Here is a 19159-nt window from a genome sequence, read left to right as displayed (position 1 = left end):
TTGTTGCTGTATCTCAAAAATTTTGAGGGGCGCTTGGGTGGCTCAGTCGGTTGAGCGGCCAACTTCGGCTCAGGTCATGATCTCGCGGTCTGTGAGTTCGAGCCCCGCGTCGGGCTCTGTGCTGACAGCTAGGAGCCTGGAGCCTGTTTCAGATTCTGTGTCTCCCTCTCTCTGACCCTCCCCTGTTCATGCTCTGTCTCTCTCTGTCTCAAAAATAAATAAATGTTAAAAAAAAAAAATTTAATAAAAAAAATTTTTTTTAGTATGTTGTGTTTCCAGTTTCTTTTAAGATATTTTCAATTTCCCTTTTTGTCCCATTGGTTGTTTTTAGTATGTGTTGCTTTTGGGCCATGTGGCTGGCTCAGTCAGAAGAGCATGCTATTCTTGATCTTGGGTTCGTGAGATATTGGGTGTAGAGGTTACTTTTAAAAAAAGTCTAAAAAAGATGCTTGAAAAATAAATCTTTGCACTCCTACCCCCAAGTTTAACAGTCCACAAGGAAGTAGTGTTTTGTTTTGTTTTGACTTTTGATTCTGCCCTTCCTTTTGAGATCTCTATGTTTGTTTTATTTATTTTGAAACATTTATTTTGAGAGAGAGAACAAGTAGAAGAGGGCCAGAGAGAGAGGGAGTGAGAGAATCTCTAGCAGGCTCTGTGCCAACACCACGGAGCCTGATGTGGGGCTCAAACCCATGAACTGTGAGATCATGACGTGAGCTGAAACCAAGAGTCAGATGCCTAACCAACTGTGCCACCCAGGCTCCCCAAGATCTCTACTTTTAAAGAGGTAGAAAGAGGTAGGTTAGAAATATAGATAACCCAGAATGATACAATTGGAAGTTTTACTGGTTTCTGCCATTCAGATTAAAGCACAGTATGGCATTCATTGTACAATTAATGAACTTTTCCTTTTTTTGTAATTTTTTTTAATGTTTATTTTTGAGAGAGACAGAGCATGAGTGGGGGAGGGGCAGAGAGAGGGAGAGACACAGGATCTGAAGCAGGTTCCAGGCCCTGAGCTGTCAGCACCGAACCTAATGTGGGGCTCGAACTCATGAACCTCGAGATCATGAGCTGAGCTGAAGTCGGATGCTTACCCCAGTAATGAACTTTTACATTGAAGTTTTTAGTTTGTTTTGTCGCTCCAGTTTGGTTTTTAAACACAGATACAGAAAACAGCATGGGACGAATGTATAACCTGCTAAATTACTGAATGTGGGTATCCATATAGTTACCACCCAAGTCAAGAAATAGAACTCTACTGGCCATTCCAGAAGTTTTCCTTGTGCTTTGTTTGACCTGCTTCCTTCTCCCTAAAGGTAACCACTGTCCTTTCATAGCAATTCTTTCTTTGTATTTCTTTATAGTTTTTAGTCTTGCTGTATTATTGATGTTTTTTAAGTTTATTTTTTATTTATTTTTATGAGCGAGTGTGCGGGGAATCACAAGCAGGCTCTGTATTGTCAGCGTGGAGCCTGATGGGGGGGCTCAAACCCATGAAGCGTGAGATGGTGACCTGAGCTGAAATCAAGAGTCCAACAATCAACTGACTGAGCTGCCCATGCACCCCTGTTGTTGTTTTAATATATTTTTTTTAAGTTTTTAACGTTTATTTATTTTTGAGAGACAGAGAGATAGAGCATGAGTTGGGAAGGAGCAGAAAGAGAGAGAGACCCAGAATCTGAAGCAGGCTCCAGGATCTGAGCTGTTAGCACAGAGCCCGACGTGGGGCTCGAACTCACGGACCATGAGATCATGACCCGAGTTGAACTCAGACACTTAACCTACTGAGCCACCCAGGTGCCCCTTAATATTTATTTTTGAGAGAGAGTGTGTGTGCATGCATGAGCTGGGGAGGAGCACAGAGAGGGAGACAGAGGATCCAAAGCAGGCTCTGTGCTGTTAGCACAGAACTCTATGCTGGGCTTGAACTCAAGAACCGTGAGATCATGACCAGAACCGAAGTCAAATGGTTAATCAACTTAGCCACCCAGGAGCCCCTTGCTGCTGTTCTTAAGAATATGTGTTTTGAGTGTCTTTTAATCTGTAGGTTCTCTTTATATATAGATTATTTAACTGTTGAAGAATCTGGGCCATTTGACCTGTTGAATTTCCTAAGTGTGGATTTTGCCAGTTGTATACTTATGAGTCAGTTCTAGTCTCCTCTGTATTTCCTGCAAATTGCCAGGGGATCCAGAGACTTGGTGACACACAGATTTGATCCTCTTGTCATTCTGGTATCCTCTTTTATCAAGATGCACATAATATTTGGTGGTTTGTTCTTGTGATCTACTGTGAAGCAAATTACCCTAAAACTTATTGACTTAAAACAAAAATCCTTTTATTGTATTTCTTGGGGCGCCTGGGTGGCGCAGTCGGTTAAGCGTCCGACTTCAGCCAGGTCACGATCTCGCGGTCCGGGAGTTCGAGCCCTGCGTCAGGCTCTGGGCTGATGGCTCAGAGCCTGGAGCCTGTTTCCGATTCTGTGTCTCCCTCTCTCTGCCCTTCCCCCGTTCATGCTCTGTCTCTCTCTGTCCCAAAAATAAATAAACGTTGAAAAAAAAAATAAAAAAAAAATCCTTTTATTGTATTTCTTAATTTTGTAGGTCACAGATTCTAGCAGGGCTCTGTAGATGATAATTCTGTTCCATGAAGTTTGGTGGATGGGCTGGTCTGGAGGTTCTAAGATGACTTTGTTTACATGCCTGACACTCTGGTAGAAATGGCTGGAAGGCTGGACTTAGCTGGGCTCCTCTTGTTTACATGTAGTTTTAGGTGTCTTTACATTGTCTCTCCAGCAGAGTAGTCCGAGTTCTTACATAGTAATTGTCCAAGAATTTGTGGACATGTATTAAGACCAATAAATATTTTGGGGAGATGCTTTGATATACCCTGTTTCTTTTTTTTTTTTTTCCAACATTTATTTATTCTTGGGACAGAGAGAGACAGAGCATGAACGGGGGAGGGGCAGAGAGAGAGGGAGACACAGAATCGGAAACAGGCTCCAGGCTCCGAGCCATCAGCCCAGAGCCCGACGTGGGGCTCGAACTCACGGACCGCGAGATCGTGACCTGGCTGAAGTCGGACGCTTCACCGACTGCGCCACCCAGGTGCCCCTACCCTGTTTCTTTTTAAAGTGCACTGATTTTATCCCCCATCCATGAATCTTGCTGTAGCAATTATTACTGTGGTATTGAAATAGTGATTGTCTATTTTTCTCATTCCTTCTTACATTTATTAACTAAGCATTCTTCTGTAAAAAAAAAAAGATGTCTTACATCTTACAGATAACTTCTCTGCAGTTATTTATTCGATCATTATTCACATCATTGTGGACTCATGGGTATTTGCTTTGTTTTTGAGTTATAACCCAACACTATCCTAATAATCTACTTTCTTACACTAGGTTTTTTTATCTTTGCCCATTGAACCCTTTCATGTTAGCTTCTATGTCCTTTGGACTTTAGGCTAGTTTTAAAAATGTTTTTCTAGGGGTGCCTGGGTGGCTCAGTCGGGTGAGCATCTGACTTTGGTTCAGGTCATGATCTCACAGCTCGTGGGTTCGAGCCCCACGTTGGGCTCTGTGCTGACAGCTCAGAGCCTGGAGCCTGCTTCGGATTCTGTGTCTCCCTCTCACTCTGCCTGTACCCCGCTCATACTCTGTTTGTCTCTGTCTCAAAAATAAACGTTAAAAATTTTTTTTAATGTTTTTCTGGCCTACTTTCCTTGTAAAGATGTTATTCTGTTCATTATTTTCTTTTTCCTCCTGTAGCTATATAGCATTTGACCTCAGTTGTTTTTTTGTGTGTGAAATTAGTCTTTCTGAACTTTAGGAGGTGTGGTTAACGGTAGTATTTTCATCTTCAAAGAACTTTGTTTTCTGTTGTTTTCTGATAGTATTTACAAATATGGTAGTTTGATTCCTAAGATTTCTTAGCTTTGTTACCTTCTCCTTTTCTTCCTTTGTCTCATTTTACTTGTCCTGCATTATTTTGATTCAGTTCACAGCACTTGTCCTCAGTTTGGAGTCCTATCCTGTCCTTCCAATTACAAGAGTTATTAGCTCCACTGCACCATCTCCTTAGATTTTATGTAGGCCTCTTCTACTCACCTGCTTTTGGATTAGACAAAACTCTTCCACTTTCAGTGCTCAAATTGTCTCTCTGTTCTTTCTTTCCATTGAATATCTTTTGGCTCTATAGGTTTTCCTCTGCTCTTAGATCCATTAGATACCCTGTTGTTTTCCTCTGATTATGCTTTTACTGAAGCTGAAACTACACGGGTCTTATAGATGTTACTGGTTTGTCTCCAGCAACTTATATTTTGGGGTTCTTAGAGACAACTAAATAATATCCGGTTTTGTTTTAAATGTCCATAGTGCTTTAATTTTGTTCGTTAATTGGTGTGTTTTCATGAGGGCATTTATGGAGATTACAAGGCTTCATAGAATCTTTCTGCAATTATTTTTTTTAATGTCGGTTTGAGGGGTGCTTGGCTGGCTCAGTCAGTAGAGCATGCAGCTCTTGATCTCAGGGTCATCATTTCAAGCCCCATGTTGGCCTTTGAGCTTACTTTAAAAAAAAGAAAAAGAAAAGATTAGGGGCCCCTGGGTGGCTCAGTTAAGCGGAACCTGGAGCCTGCTTTGGATTCTGTGTCTCCCTCTCTCTGCTCCTCCCCTGCTTGCACTCTCTTTCTCAAAAATAACCATTAAAAAAAAAAAAAAAAAAAAAAGACTGGACGCCTGGGTGGCTCAGTCGGTTAAGCGTCCAACTTCGGCCTAGGTCATGATCTCACAGTTCCTGAGTTCGAGCCCCATGTCAGGCTCTGTGTTGACAGCTTGGAGGGAGCCTGGAGCCTACTTCAGATTCTGTGTCTCCCTCTCTCTCTCTGCACCTCCCCCGCTCATGTTTGTACTCTGTCTCTGTCACAAATAAATAAACTTAAAAAAAATTTTTTTTAAATAATAAAAAAAGAAAAAAAGACTCGACTATAAAATATCAGTTTGAGCAAAATATATTTTGATGTCATTAAACTACAGGTGTGCTTGAGTTACTGGTTAGATACTGAATAGCTAAAAACTTAGGTGACTGGAAGATTTTTTGTGATACAATGTTTCATGCTTATTTTCCACCATCTTATTTGAATGCTAAAGGTTTGGGTTTTTTTTAAGAATTTTTTTTAAGTTTATTTTGAGAGAGAGAGAGGGAGAGAGAGAGAACATGGGGGGGGGGGGGGGGGGGGGGGGGGGGGGGGGGGGGGGGGGGGCGGGGAGGGAGAGAGAATCCTAAGCAGTCTCAGTGAGCACTATTAGTGCAGAGCCCGATGCAGGGCTCAAACTCACAAACCCCATGAGATCATGACATGAGCCGAAACCAAGAGTTGGACGCTTAACCGACTGAGCTACCCAGGTGCCCTGAAAGCTCAGTTTTATGTTAATAAACCTGTCATGAATTTCAGGGTCTCTCTGTTTTCAGTTTACTTTGGGAATTTGTGCAGACCATTTATTCTACCTGTTTCTCTTCCTTAACTTCTGTTTATCTTTGGAAAGATCTTGAAGAATCATTATATATTACTTGTGAAGTACTCTATCATCATAAAAAATTGACTAGGCAGATCTATGTGATCCCTTTTCACAATTGCCTTTACTCCTGAACTAAGATTGAAACTTTTTCTTCAGTTCCTTATTGCCAGACATTTTAGCCTTCTCCCAAGAAGAGGCAGTTTAGTAGAATTAGATTAGAATTTTATCAGTTGTTAATTAGTTGTCTGCTGTGTAGTACTGGACTTTGTTCTCAAAGTTATCTTTCAAAATAGAACTCTCTTTTATAACTGTGCCTGGCTGTTAGAGACCAATTCCTGTGCTTTTGTTCTATTATTATTTTAATAGATATATTTATTTTCTCCTGTGAAAATGATTTTAGCGTTATGTGTAGTACTATGCCAAACATAAATACATCAGAAAATAATAGAAGTATGAGAAATATTCACTTGGGGTGAGATCATTTTTTTGCTGTCTTATTCAGGAACTAAAGACTGAAAGGTAGGCTTATTGAGACCAATATGAAATATATTCTCCTATTTATAGGTATATTAAAATGGTTTCTAGACTCCATTCTCAGAGTGAACAAAAGTTTATTCAGGTGGAAAAGAAACATCCAACGTATAGATAGGTTTGGAAGTTACACAGTGCCAGTTTTAGTAGGAGCTTTTGGGACTTTTTTTCTTCATACTCTCCCCCCTACACAATTAATGATTCTGATCAGCAAGATTAGATCTATTGACCTGATTGATAACTCTCATGCCTTCCCAGAATGAGTCAGAAGAATTTAGGTAATACTTTTGTTGAACAGGGCCTATAAGTACATAGTTTGAGGTATTGGCTGAATTAGTGGGTGATTTAGCTTGTCAGATTTTTGTTATACTTTGGTCTATATGTGTTTTTTATGTGTATTGAGATACATTAAAATTATTTAGTAAAATAATCTTTAAGACATTTTTGTTTGGTCTGCTTTCAGGTTCATGCATGGGAGATTTCAGACCAATTGTTACAGATCCGACAGGATGTGGAATCATGCTATTTTGCTGCACAGACCATGAAAATGAAGATTCAGACCTCATTTTATGAGCTCCCCACAGACTCTCATGCCTCTTTACGGGACTCATTACTAACCCATATCCAGAACTTGAAAGACTTGTCACCTGTCATTGTAACGCAGGTAAATCCTGTGCTTCTCATTAGGGAAATTTGTAAGGTCATTTGGATTCATCAAATTAATTTTGATTGACATTGCTAGGCCATGTTAAGTAATGTTAACAACTTTATTACAGACTCATTGCTATATTCTTAAGTGGATAGAAAGTGAAAATGTAAATCTTCTATATTGATCTTAGAGTTCATTTGATTTAAAACCAATTTAAATACCAGAAGTGGGGGAGGTGAGTAGAAGTTTTCACAGGCAGGAATGTGCCCTTCCCCCCACCCCACTGTTAAAATTGCAGATGATAAAAGTACTGTTTACTGTTCTGGGTCAGAAGTCTATATAGTTGCTTTAAGAAAAAATCCTTTCTGGATCAATTGGCTGGTAAAATTCTCATGAATGAAATAGTGAACCATCTGGCCTTTCCCCCTTAGACTGGGAAATACATTGGAAAGGAAAACTGGAAGCTTTAGTGAATACATACTCACATGTGTTCTCTGCCTGGCGTAGAAGTGCCCTTGAAGAGGAAGGAGGCTTTTGCCTAAGGCTTCAAGATGAGAAATGGAAAGAGAAGGGAAATGGCATTCCATTACTTGAGAAGTGAGTCAAAGGGCTGACCTTGTCAGTAGCTTTGGCCTTTTGGCAAAGTATAATTTATCTGTCCGTGAAGTTCTATGGTATTGCCAAATAAAAGTAAGTATTAATGTATTCTGAGGAAAATCTATAGTGTGTTCTTTCTGGCTTCTTTTTGTTGTTTTGGTTTTTTCATTTTTAGAGTTAACTTTTTAAATCCTAGCAATTGGTAGCCAGCCCAGAAGAGTTTACATGGATATGTAGTTGTGGAGGTGAGGAGAGGTAGGGGGGTGTCAGTCTTCGTTGTCATATTGTTTGGAAAAAGTTTAGTTTCTTTGCTTGCCAACTAGTGTTGATGGTAACCCTGTATCTGTTCATCGATTCATTTATTTATTCTCTCTTATTCAGCTGGCTTTAGCAATAGCAGATCTTGCACTACAGATGCCTTCCTGGAAGGGATGTGTGCAAACATTGGTGGAAAAGTAAGTTGTACTGACTGTATACTAGCATTTGGAATAACTACTAAGCTACAAAGAGAAATTTGTTAGCATTAGCTAGACATTTGGAGTATTTTCCCAAACCCTTAACGTAGAATTATTTATTATTAACTTTTGTTGGATTAAAAGAAAATCATTTAAAATTTAAGTATTACAGAAGTATGTTGCGTGGGACATAAAAAGCCCTTAAAATTACACACACATGTTCCTTGAATTAACTGCAACAAAGTCTTTCGCGGTCTTGTGGGTCACTCCCACTAACTGACATGTCAGCAGTTCTATAAAAACATTGTCAGAATGTTTTAAGATTATTAAATTGAAAGTCATATGAGGCCCTGGGTGGCTCAGTTAGTTAAGCGTCCGACTTTGGCTCAGGTCATGATCTCACAGTTTGTGAGTTCGAGCACCACATTGGGCTCTCTGCTGTCAGTGTGGAGCCCACTTGGGATCCTCTGTCTCCCTCTCTCTGCCCCTCCCCCATGCGTGCTTTCATCTCTCTCTCTGTCTCTCTCTCTCAGAAATAAAAATGAACATTAAAATTTTTTTTAAAAGTCATGCATAAAAGTTCTTATAAATTGGGGTTTGTTTCTTATCTGTTCAAAAGGACAGTATCATTTTTAGATACACAGAGCCTGCTACTTTGAATAAAAGCATTTCCTCATGGTCTTGGCAAGATAATCTTGGTATTTGCTTGCATTTTGGTTAAGAAAATTATTTTTGAACAAAGTGGATGTCCTTTTTACTACAGTGCATCATTAAGGCCTTTATATGGATAATTTATTTTTTTTGTTTTAAGAAAATGTTTACTAAGAAAATTAACACATGCTTCTTGAAAAAATTCTAATAGTATGGAAGGTTTCAGGGTAAAAGCCTTTCTGTCTCCCTATTCCTATATTTCATGAGTAATCACTATTAATGATTGGCTGTATAGCCTTCCAGACTTTTCTCTTAAGCATTTTAAAATAAGTGCATATACATTTTAATGTACTATGTATTCATTTGTTCATATGTAATATATTCCATATACTTTTTTTACTTAATACATTGTGGACATCTTTTCATGTTAGGACATAGATATTTCATTCAGTATAATGGCTGTGTATGTTCCATTGTATGACTGTCTGTAACCGTTTTTATCCTAACTATGGAGGACCTTTATATTTTCCCAGTTTTTTGTTATTACAAAAATACCACAGTGCATATTTTTGTATACTTTGCATGTGTATGTGAGATTTTTCTGAGAGAGAAATTTCTGGAAGTGGAATTGCTAGGTCAAAGATTATACAAGTTGAAATTTTGATCTCCAGATACCTCTCCAAAAAATTACATATATCTTTTCCACTTTAGCAGTAGTAAAAATGCTGCTTTTGTAGGTTATTCTGAGGCCTGTTGTTATCTTATGTGATTATTTTCTGACTTTAAATAACTTCTGTCTCTCCCCTTTTCTTTTCCAGATACAGCAATGATGTAACTTCTCTGCCTTTTTTGCTGGAGATCCTTACAGTGTTACCTGAAGAAGTACATAGCCGTTCCTTACGAATTGGAGCTAACCGGCGCACAGAAATTATAGAAGATTTGGCTTTCTACTCTAGTACAGTGGTATCTCTATTGGTGAGGAAGCTTAAAATACTAAGTTGCTCCCTAGAGGCAAAAAGTCATGGTTGTTATTTTCTAATTCAATATCAGTATTGTGACCCACACCTTCATTCCCAAAGAATCTGAGCCATCAGCATTCCTGCTGTTTTTTGTTGTTGCTTCTGTAGTTTTACATTAATCTTTACTATTGAGCGTGAATTACTAAGAAGCTCTCTAGAAAATTCTCTGGGTTCCAGACCAAGAACTTCTTGCTTCCATTGTGTAGAAGGAACTCAGTTTTTCCTTGGTTTTTGGGATCAGTCACTCCAGCCTACAGATTAACCCCCTGCCCTTTTTTTCCCTATTGGTTCAGTGGCATAAGAAGCCCAAATTGTCCAGGTGGTGGACTTTATTCCAATTTACTGGAATCATGTTTGTGTTTTCCTGGTGGAAGCATTCCTTCCTTGGGACCAAGATCTCAAAACCAACAGAGCTCAGATTCGCTGTTTACTATACATCCTTTACCCTGATAGGAGTTCCTTGATTAGACAGGATTCCATATGGTTGGATATGGCATTCGGTGAATCCATAAATGATACATTGCCGACAGAAGCATTGCAAGCAAGGAAGGCATATCCATATCCAGAATATGAGTCTCTTCCTTCCTTTCTTCCTATGAGTCTTGTCCTTCAAATCTCTGCTTCCTTTGTGATAGAAGTGCAACATAATCAGTCAATCTGGTTCCTATGGCTGATGGTGCCATTTTAGGGACTCAGTGTTGGTCTCTGCTGTTGGCAGGTTTGATACTCATCAGTAGTTTTAACTTAGTGGAAGTCCATGTTAATTCTAGTGTAGCCTCCATCCCTGCTACTGTGGCCACTTTGTTTATGAGGCCATTGAGTAAGCACTGGGTGGCTGGGGAAGGAGACTGATATTATAGAGTTTGTCATTTTGTCCCTCTGTCATTGAAAGATTCCTCTGTATTCACACAGGACAGAAATCATTCCACAGTCTGTGCCTATTTGTATACCATTCATATGTACTTCTGCCTCAGACTTCTTGTCACCAGTCTTCTGACCATGCTTCTTCCAAATCCCTGATCCTCCATAGCACTGAAAATTGTCCATAAATACATGTAGATCCATATTTTCTTTTTTTTTCTTAATATTTATTTATTTTTGAGAGAGAGAGAGAGAGACAGAGTGCAAACAGGGGAGGGGCAGAGAAAGAGGGAGACAGCATCTGAAGGAGGCTCCAGGCTCCCAGCTGTCAGCACAGAGCCCGACGAGGGGCTCAAACCCATGAACTGTGAGATCATGACCTGAGCTGGAGTTGGATGCTTAACTGACTGAGCCACCCAGGCACCCCTGTCATTTTCTTTTTGTAAGCACTTAAGTGAAGTCAAAAGAATCCACTTGACACTACAGTCCTTACAGTCATCATTACTGGGACAGTGGTCAACTGCAGCAGCCGCTTGGACTCTCCAGTCATATGCTTGACTAACACTTCCTCGTAATTGACAACAGACAATAGCTTGATTTGTTGTGATGACATCTGAAAAATTTTTCCCTGTGGTACTTAATAAACTTAATAAGGTCTATAATTGTGTCATGTCGCTTGTCATGTTACAGAATCTAGAAAATGAAATTAGTCCATAATTGCCAGGAAAAATAGGCTGGCTGTAATCCAAGGTACCAAAGACCTCTTAAAACCATTTTCATGGTTTCCCCCACATTCCCTTATTCGTTCTATTCCATCTCATTTTGTCAGTATTATACTTTTGTCTTTTATTCAGGGGGAGCCATTCGTAAACATTGTGTTGAACTTTTAAAAATTTCAAATATTATTCTTTTTTTCTTACAGTTGAACTGAGCCTGTCGTCTAATATATTTTTTTCCCTTCATTTATGCTTCATTTTGTTAATCCAAGATCAATTCTTACCTCTGCTATATTTTTACTAGTGAACTCTTCTGGCATTTATCTTTCAGCTTTTGAGGCTTTGCTTTAAGAGACAGTTCTGTTTTGTTTTGTTTTTTATTCAGAGACAGAGTTGTTAATAATATAGTTCTTCAAAAAAATTTTTTTTAATGTTCTTATTTATTTTTGGAGGAGAGACAGAGAGAGAGACAAACAGAGACAGAGCATGAGCGGGGGAGGAGCAGAGAGAGAGGGAGACAGAGAATTCGAAGCAGGCTCCAGGCTCTGAGCTGTCAGCACAGCACCCAGTGCGGGGCTCGAGCTCACAAACTGTGGGATCATGACCGGAGCCGAAGTCAGATGTTTAACCGACTGAGCCACCCAGGCGCCCCAATAATATAGTTCTTAAAGAGGAACCCAGGGTAACTTAGTTCTGAAGCTTTATGGTGTGTGTTTGATTTAATTAGCAGATTTTTTTCCCTTCAAAGCAACTAGATTTAGATGTAGGGTTTTTCCAAAATTCTGTTTTTGAGTCAGAAGTTAGAATGTATAGTCATTCTATACATTTCATTTGTAAACATCCTGTCTTAGTAAATTGAAATGTCATTCAGGAAGTGTAAAGGCCAAATAGTTCTGTAATGACTTTACATCAAGAGCTTCATCAATTCAAGTTTATGTGTGGTTGCAGTGAACTTAACTTGAATCATTTCTGTTTTTCTTCTTTGATTTCAATTCAGTTCAGTACAATTCATACTAATTGGGAAGTATGAATTACAATTGCCTGATGATACTGCAAACATAAGGGGACTGTGGCTACCTAGAAGTACAAGGGTCAACATTTAGACCACTGTGGAATTCTGTACCCCAACACATGCCTCCCAAACCCCATGGCAATTATATTTCTAATCCGTTACTTGTAAAAGTTATTTTGAAACATTTTTTTAATCCAGAAAAAGTTACATTACACTTAATTTTGGAAAAAAATATACATCACAAAAACAGTTTGCAGAGAGAAACAGTGGTGAGTTTTAGTCTGAGTTTTCATTTTATCTCTTATCAACCCACCATATTTATAGTAGAGTCACTTTATGTGGAATGGCGTATTTGCTAGAATGTTCAAGTGCTGAAGCTGAAACATCAGCTTTTCATGTGGGGATGTACATTAGTCGGGCTAGCTTATTTTTATTCTGTAAAATCAACTGCATAGACGAGTACTATTTTAAAGACACTTTAAAAAAAATGCTTATTTTGAGAAAAAGAGAGCGTGCATGAGCGGGCAAAGGGGCAGAGAAAAAGGGAGAGAGAATCCCAAGCAGGCTCCACGCTGGCAGTGCATAGCCTGACAGGGGACTTGATCCCATGAACTGTGAGATCATGACCTGAGCTGAAATCAGGAGTCGGACGCTTAACCGACTGAGCCACCTCGTTGCCCTTATAGACAATTTTTTGATGAGATTACATTAATGAAGAAGTGGGATCTAAGAAACAGTTATTTCTGAAACACAGCTATTTTGAGGGAAGTCTGTAATCTATCTCAGCTTCCCAGTTGACACAGTGGAGATAATAGTGCCTGCCTGTAGCTTTAGTGGGGATTAATGAAGAGTGTTGAGAGCAGCATCCAACACTTACAAAGCACTTTTGACTGTTAGCTGTTATTATTATCCTTCTCATTATTACACCTATAAGGTGATTGGACCTAGTGGTTTAAATATAAAGTTGGGCATTATTTAACTTTTTTTTTTTTCCTTTTTTTCAGATGACCTGTGTAGAAAAAGCAGGAACAGATGAGAAGATGCTTATGAAGGTCTTCCGCTGTTTGGGAAGTTGGTTTAACTTAGGAGTTTTGGACAGTAACTTCATGGCTAACAATAAGTTACTAGCACTCCTTTTTGAGGTTTTGGTAAGGAATGGCTTTGTTTATGAAAGTATTTCTACCACATAGTCGCTTTCGGTAATAACTAACCTTCTGGGACATCGTGTTTTCAGATTTCTGCACGGTGATTGGAAGGTGTATAGTAAGAAAGCAGCAGTGTCCCTTCCTTGTTACCAAGTACCAAATTAAGGTATTAGTATTAATACTCAGAATAGAATGTAGTTAGATTTAATAGGAAAGCGGTCTTATACATAGATCCGTGATTTACATATTAAACTCTAAGTAACAAAAACCATTGGTCTCTTTTTACCTGTTTTAAAAATATAATAATGGTCATTGGGTCTCAGACAGTTATAGGTGAGAATAGTATCTTCGCAATTGAGATAGTTCACTTAAGCATCAGGGTTCACTTAAGCATAGGGTAGATTTAGGGCTTTTGAGATTAATGGAATAAACAGTAGTATCTTCTTATATATTTATGCATGTCTTCCATAAACTTTGAAAGTGATAATGCCTCTTAATACATTCCTTTGTCTTGGTAGATAGGACTAAGCAAGCATGTGGAATAAGACTACTTTTTAACACAAGGAACAGCAATATCTCAAGGACATATTGAACAGGGCTTTGGAGATGGGAGTGACTTTGTCCCGTTTTCCTGGATAGTTACCTTCCATGAAGTCATTAGTATGGAAGCTCTGTGGATACTGGTTGTGTGCTGGTGCACTACTATTTAGAAGATGGTAGCATGATACTGGATTGATACTGCTGTGAAAAGAAAAGGAAAAGGAAGGCATATTCAAGGGGACATTTTTGTGTTTCATTGTTGTCAGTGTATTTATGCTATATTCTTGCATCAGGAGCGAAGACTCAGGAAAGTTAGGATGCTAATAATTATTTTGCTATCATGTCTGTTGATGCCCTACCTTGGTAATGGTAATTTGTGTTCTCATGTCACCAAGTTGTGTGAAGAGTAGTCAGTATAAAATTAAAATCCCACTGTTGGCTGAAAAATTTATGATTATGATTGATCACATATGAAAGGAGCACAGTCTAGAATCCACTTCAAACTCAAGACAGTGTTACTTCTGGGAATTAAGACTGGGGTAAGGAATGAGCTCAGTAGTGTGCCAGCATGATACCATCTTCTCTACTGATCCAGTGTCAGGACTTCTCTGCCACTTAAAAGAAGAGTGATTTTAGGGTCAGGGTCAAATATATTCTCATTCTTCTTAGATTCATTGTGGTTCAAAATCATGGCATATTTCAGTTTGCTTTATAGTTTGACCACAACTTTATTATAAATACAGCCTTTGCTCCCATAGTTCTTTTTTAAAAAGCGTTTACAAATATGATACTTCGTATAACATTACAAAAGAATAAATTTGAACATTTAATTTTTACAATGTAGTAATAATCAGAAATATTTATGAATCTACCTCTTAACCTAAGAATAATCTAATGAATGATTTACATATATCTGTGTGTTCTCCTGACCTTGCTAGTACAGCTCTGGAGATTCTAAATGTCCTTGTATTTTATTATTCACAGAAGACTAATATGCCTTTACTAAATTTATCCATCCTCTCAACTGTATTCTCCTGAATAGAAACCCTAGAGGTCTCGCTCTTTGAACCTTCTTCTGATCTGCTCTAATTTGTATCAGTTGCTCTTTAGATCTGCTCTCCAGCTGTCATCTTGGAACTTCTCTCTACTATGCTTCTGGATTGGATTGTTTCTTGAACCTCCTTAAATACCTTCCTCAGAAGGATATGTGGGAAATAAACTTTGGATTTTTGCTTTCCTGGGAAACATTTTTATTTTGCTTTCATTCTTGGTTGGTGGTTTAACTAGATATAGAGTTCTAGGTTCAGTATTTTTTCCCCTTCAAGATTTCCCAGGCCTTTCTCTCTTGTATACTCGCAGGCATCATTGCTAATGAGAAGCTGAATAACTGATCTTTGCTCCTTTCAAAGTTACCTTCTCCTCTCATCCCCAGAAGTTACAAGAACCTCCGCTGAACCTTGATATTCTGAAATAGTATGATAATGTGTTAGGTATGGGTGTTTGAGACTTGTTGGACGCTTTTATTTTAGGTAGTACTTGAATATCAGAAGAAAAAAAAAGATGGAAAAGATTTCCACAGACTAAAACAGGGGGCGGGGAACACATGGCATTCTGTTTGAAGGAACTGGTATGGGGGGAGAAAAAAACATGGAATTTAGAAGTCATGTGACTGTGATTAAGGTACAAAAAGGCTGATTTGCTTGGCATATAGGGAAATAGAAATAGGACAGGGAAGATTGATGAATATTGTCTGATTTAAGGCCATGACTGTTAGGCTATACATTTAAAGTGCATGTTCAGAAACAGGCTGTAATTGTTTTGCTAGTACTTGGATTACGGCCCAGTGATCATACTTCATACTTCCCCATTCCTGCTATCTCCCAGCAACAAGATAAGACCTCATCCAACCTACATGAAGCTGCTTCAGATTGTGTGTGCTCAGCTCTCTATGCCATTGAGAATGTGGAGACTAACTTGCCGTTAGCCATGCAACTTTTTCAAGGAGTCCTGACATTGGAGACTGCATATCATATGGCTGTGGCACGTGAAGATTTAGACAAGTGAGTAATTATTTCAGGCAGTAGCCCTGGGTTCCATCCTTCGTGATTCTTTATGACTCTATTTGTAAATAAAGACACCACATCCTAAAGATGGTCTACTATTCTCAACTGAACCTAGAGTGGTAAATTGGATGCAAAAAGAGAGATTGTAATCATGGAGGGGATCCTCACAAAGGATAAGGCTCCAAGAGTTAGGGGTGAACTTTGGAGTATCAAGTATGATGAGTCTGTACATATAATATACAGATTTCTGACGTGGTGTTCTCATTACTCTTTCATCTACAGAGTTCTGAATTACTGCCGTATTTTCACTGAACTGTGTGAAACTTTTCTTGAAAAAATTGTTTGTACTCCAGGACAAGGTCTCGGGGACCTACGAACTCTGGAACTGCTGCTCATTTGTGCGGGACATCCTCAATATGAGGTAGTGTCTATATTATGCTAAAGCCACTATTCTCCCAAGCTGTATGTTGCATATTACCTATATTCCATTGCCACTCGTCCTGCTTTTTACTTGTGGGAAACTGTAGTCTTATTTTTGATAAACGTGATATAGGAATTTCCTCTGTATTGGAGCTTTTTCTTTTTAAATTATATTTGGGTTTCTGCTTTGAATTCTTTTCTGTTTTCTTACCTGGTTAGCTGGGCTGACTGCCCTGGGCACCTTAGGGAACCCATTAGAAAGAAAGTGTAGTACTTTTTTACTGAGTCCCTTCTCTACATCCAGTTATTCTTTTTAGAGCTTTACAGCTCATATAAAATCTTCACTCTGCATCTATAAGTTTTAACATCCAAAGTTTTTCTCCAAATTGTGGGTGGGAATGAGAAAGAGATTGAGGAGTTCCTGGGTGGCTCAGCTGGTTAAGTGTTAACTCTTGGTTTTATCTCAGGTCATGATCTCACAGTTCATAAGATCAAGCCCCCTCTGCGCTGACAGCATGGAGCCTGCTTGGGATCCTCTCACTCCTTCCCTCTCTCTGCCCCCCTCCCACTTGTGCACATGCGCGCTCTTTCTCTCTCTCAAAATAAATAAACTTTAAAAAGGTGGGGGGAGGGATTGAAAAGATTTAAAAGTCTATATTCCAAAATCTCTACAATACCCTGCCTCTTAAAAGAGTTGGCTACATTTTTAAAAATCTTGCTTACTCAAGAAATTTTGCCTCCTCTTAATAGTATAAGAAGTGAGAAGGAACTCCCAAATTGGATATTGTTTTAAATAGATCTGTTTTGGATCCTTGATGGGAAAAGGGTGGTAAGGCCCCTCTTAGGGAGAAGCACAGGAGTGCTGTGATTCTCATCCCTTTTTCTCTTATTACATAAAAAATAATGTTTATTTGTTTGGCTTGAGCTCATGAGGATACCTAGATTTGGATGAAACGCAAAACATTTTGGGGAGGAAGTACAGCACTATGTAATAGTTATCACTCCTTTAAAAAATTTTTTTTTCAACATTTTTATTTATTTTTGGGACAGAGAGAGACAGAGCATGAACGGGGGAGGGGCAGAGAGAGGGAGACACAGAATCGGAAACAGGCTCCAGGCTCCGAGCCATCAGCCCAGAGCCTGACGCGGGGCTCGAACTCACGGACCGCGAGATCGTGACCTGGCTGAAGTCGGACGCTTAACCGACTGCGCCACCCAGGCGCCCCTTCACTCCTTTAAATAGTTCATGAGTAAGATGAACTGTGGATAAAGTCCCAGACTCTTCCCTTTCTGTCCCACTCAAGAAACTAGGGGAGTAAAAATGACATAAGGTTGGTATTTTCAGGGATTTGCAGATGGTTCGTCTGGCAAAAGGTGTGTTAATCTCAAAACGAAAGGATTTTAGGGCCGCCTGGGTGGCTCAGTCAGTTAAGTGTCCGAATCTTGATCTTAGCTCAGGTCTTGATCTCAGGGTCATGAGTTCAAGCCCCACATTGGGCTCTGCTCCAGGCGTGAATCCTGTGTAAAAAAATAAATAAATGAAAGGGTTATAGATTTGAGAAAAAAATACTTTAAAAGAGACTTCCATTTCTGTATCTGTTTCTCCAAATTCAGAATCTACTGTTGAGAAGTTATCAGCTAAATATAGGGACTGCATAGCCAGTCATCCTAAATAGAGTTTGGGTCCTAACATGGGAAGATAGTTTGGGAGGATAATAATAAATCTGCTAGAGAAAACAGGTGCCTTCTTAACTTCTACTCATAATATTTTAAAGTATATATTCTTTCCTATAAGGCTCTGGTAATAAAATTGTCTTCATATTCCATTCCTTTTCTGATTCAAATAAATCTTTTCTTTTTCTCTAATTTGACAGGTAGTAGAAATTTCCTTTAACTTTTGGTACCGACTTGGGGAACATTTGTACAAAACTAATGATGAAGTTATTCATGGAATCTTCAAAGCTTACATTCAGAGGCTGCTCCATGCCTTGGCTCGACACTGCCAGCTAGAACCAGACCATGTAAGTTTCCTTCTCCACTTCTTCAAATCTTAATTTCCTACACTTTTCAGTGCTAATTTGAAAATGAGCTGAAAAAAGGAATCCGCAGGTTTTCTATCACTCTGTAGCTTACACTGAAGGAATCAATACCAGTATAATGAAGAGTATAAGGCTTATATAGAAAGAAATCAATCCTGCTGAGCCAGGAATCCTTCTCCTGGGAATTTACCTTAAATAATTTTAAAGAAAAAAAAAATGGCTATTTTACGTACAAAGCATTATCTGTAAAATAAAAAAACGGTGAACTCATGTACAACAATATAAGAAGAGTTACGTAAATTATGATGCAGCAACTTGATGGACAATTATGCAACAGTTAAATGTAGTGACTTCTGAAGTAGTAGGAGTTGGTTTGCTAAATGAAAAAAATCAGAATGTAAAACTTTATATGCTGTATTTTTAATAGTATAATAGTATAGTGTATAATGTTTAATAGTGTAATAGTATAATTAAATAGTATAATGGTTGGTTTAAAACTAACACAAAAGTAAAGTATTGGAGGAGGTGATGAGTTATATATGATTTACCTCCCCCCCCCCCCCCCACAAAATACACATTTTTCTTTATACTGATTTTATAACTTAAAATATAGGAATAATCTACTTGCCTAGAAGAATATATACTAGAATTTTAGTAATAAATTTATAGTTATAAAATAGTCCATTGGAAAACTCTTTAACCCCCTTCTTGCTTAGTTTATTCAAATCTTACAGCATTTATTTCATCCTTTTGGTTGGTTGGTTAGTTGGTTTAATTCCTGTCCCTTAACCTAGGACTTGGAGAGGTTTTTTTCCATTGCTTACAATTAAATCTGACATGAAAACTGTAACTGTCTTTTTTCTCTTTATTTTAGTGTTAACATTGTTGTTTGAGTCATGGTATTTTCCATCTCCAAGAATCTTCATGATGATGTAGTCTG

General features: G+C 38.6%; 1 protein-coding gene across 2 annotated transcripts in view; it reads left to right on the top strand.

The window, feature by feature from the left end:
- Window positions 1-19159, top strand: part of TNPO3 (transportin 3) — a 77645-nt gene that overhangs the window by 22868 nt on the left and 35618 nt on the right. For both annotated transcript variants that reach the window (XM_043589487.1, XM_043589488.1), the window contains 7 exons: window positions 6516-6716; window positions 7680-7753; window positions 9223-9379; window positions 13017-13160; window positions 15582-15757; window positions 16043-16181; window positions 18055-18201. In XM_043589487.1, coding sequence (XP_043445422.1) covers window positions 6516-6716; window positions 7680-7753; window positions 9223-9379; window positions 13017-13160; window positions 15582-15757; window positions 16043-16181; window positions 18055-18201 — 1038 coding nt within the window. The remainder of the gene's footprint in view (window positions 1-6515; window positions 6717-7679; window positions 7754-9222; window positions 9380-13016; window positions 13161-15581; window positions 15758-16042; window positions 16182-18054; window positions 18202-19159) is intronic.

This window comes from Prionailurus bengalensis, chromosome A2 (assembly GCF_016509475.1).
Source record: "Prionailurus bengalensis isolate Pbe53 chromosome A2, Fcat_Pben_1.1_paternal_pri, whole genome shotgun sequence".
In the NCBI taxonomy this organism is placed as follows: domain Eukaryota; kingdom Metazoa; phylum Chordata; class Mammalia; order Carnivora; family Felidae; genus Prionailurus; species Prionailurus bengalensis.
Note: the sequence above shows the minus strand (reverse complement) of the source record. Positions and strands in the feature narration are given on the sequence as shown.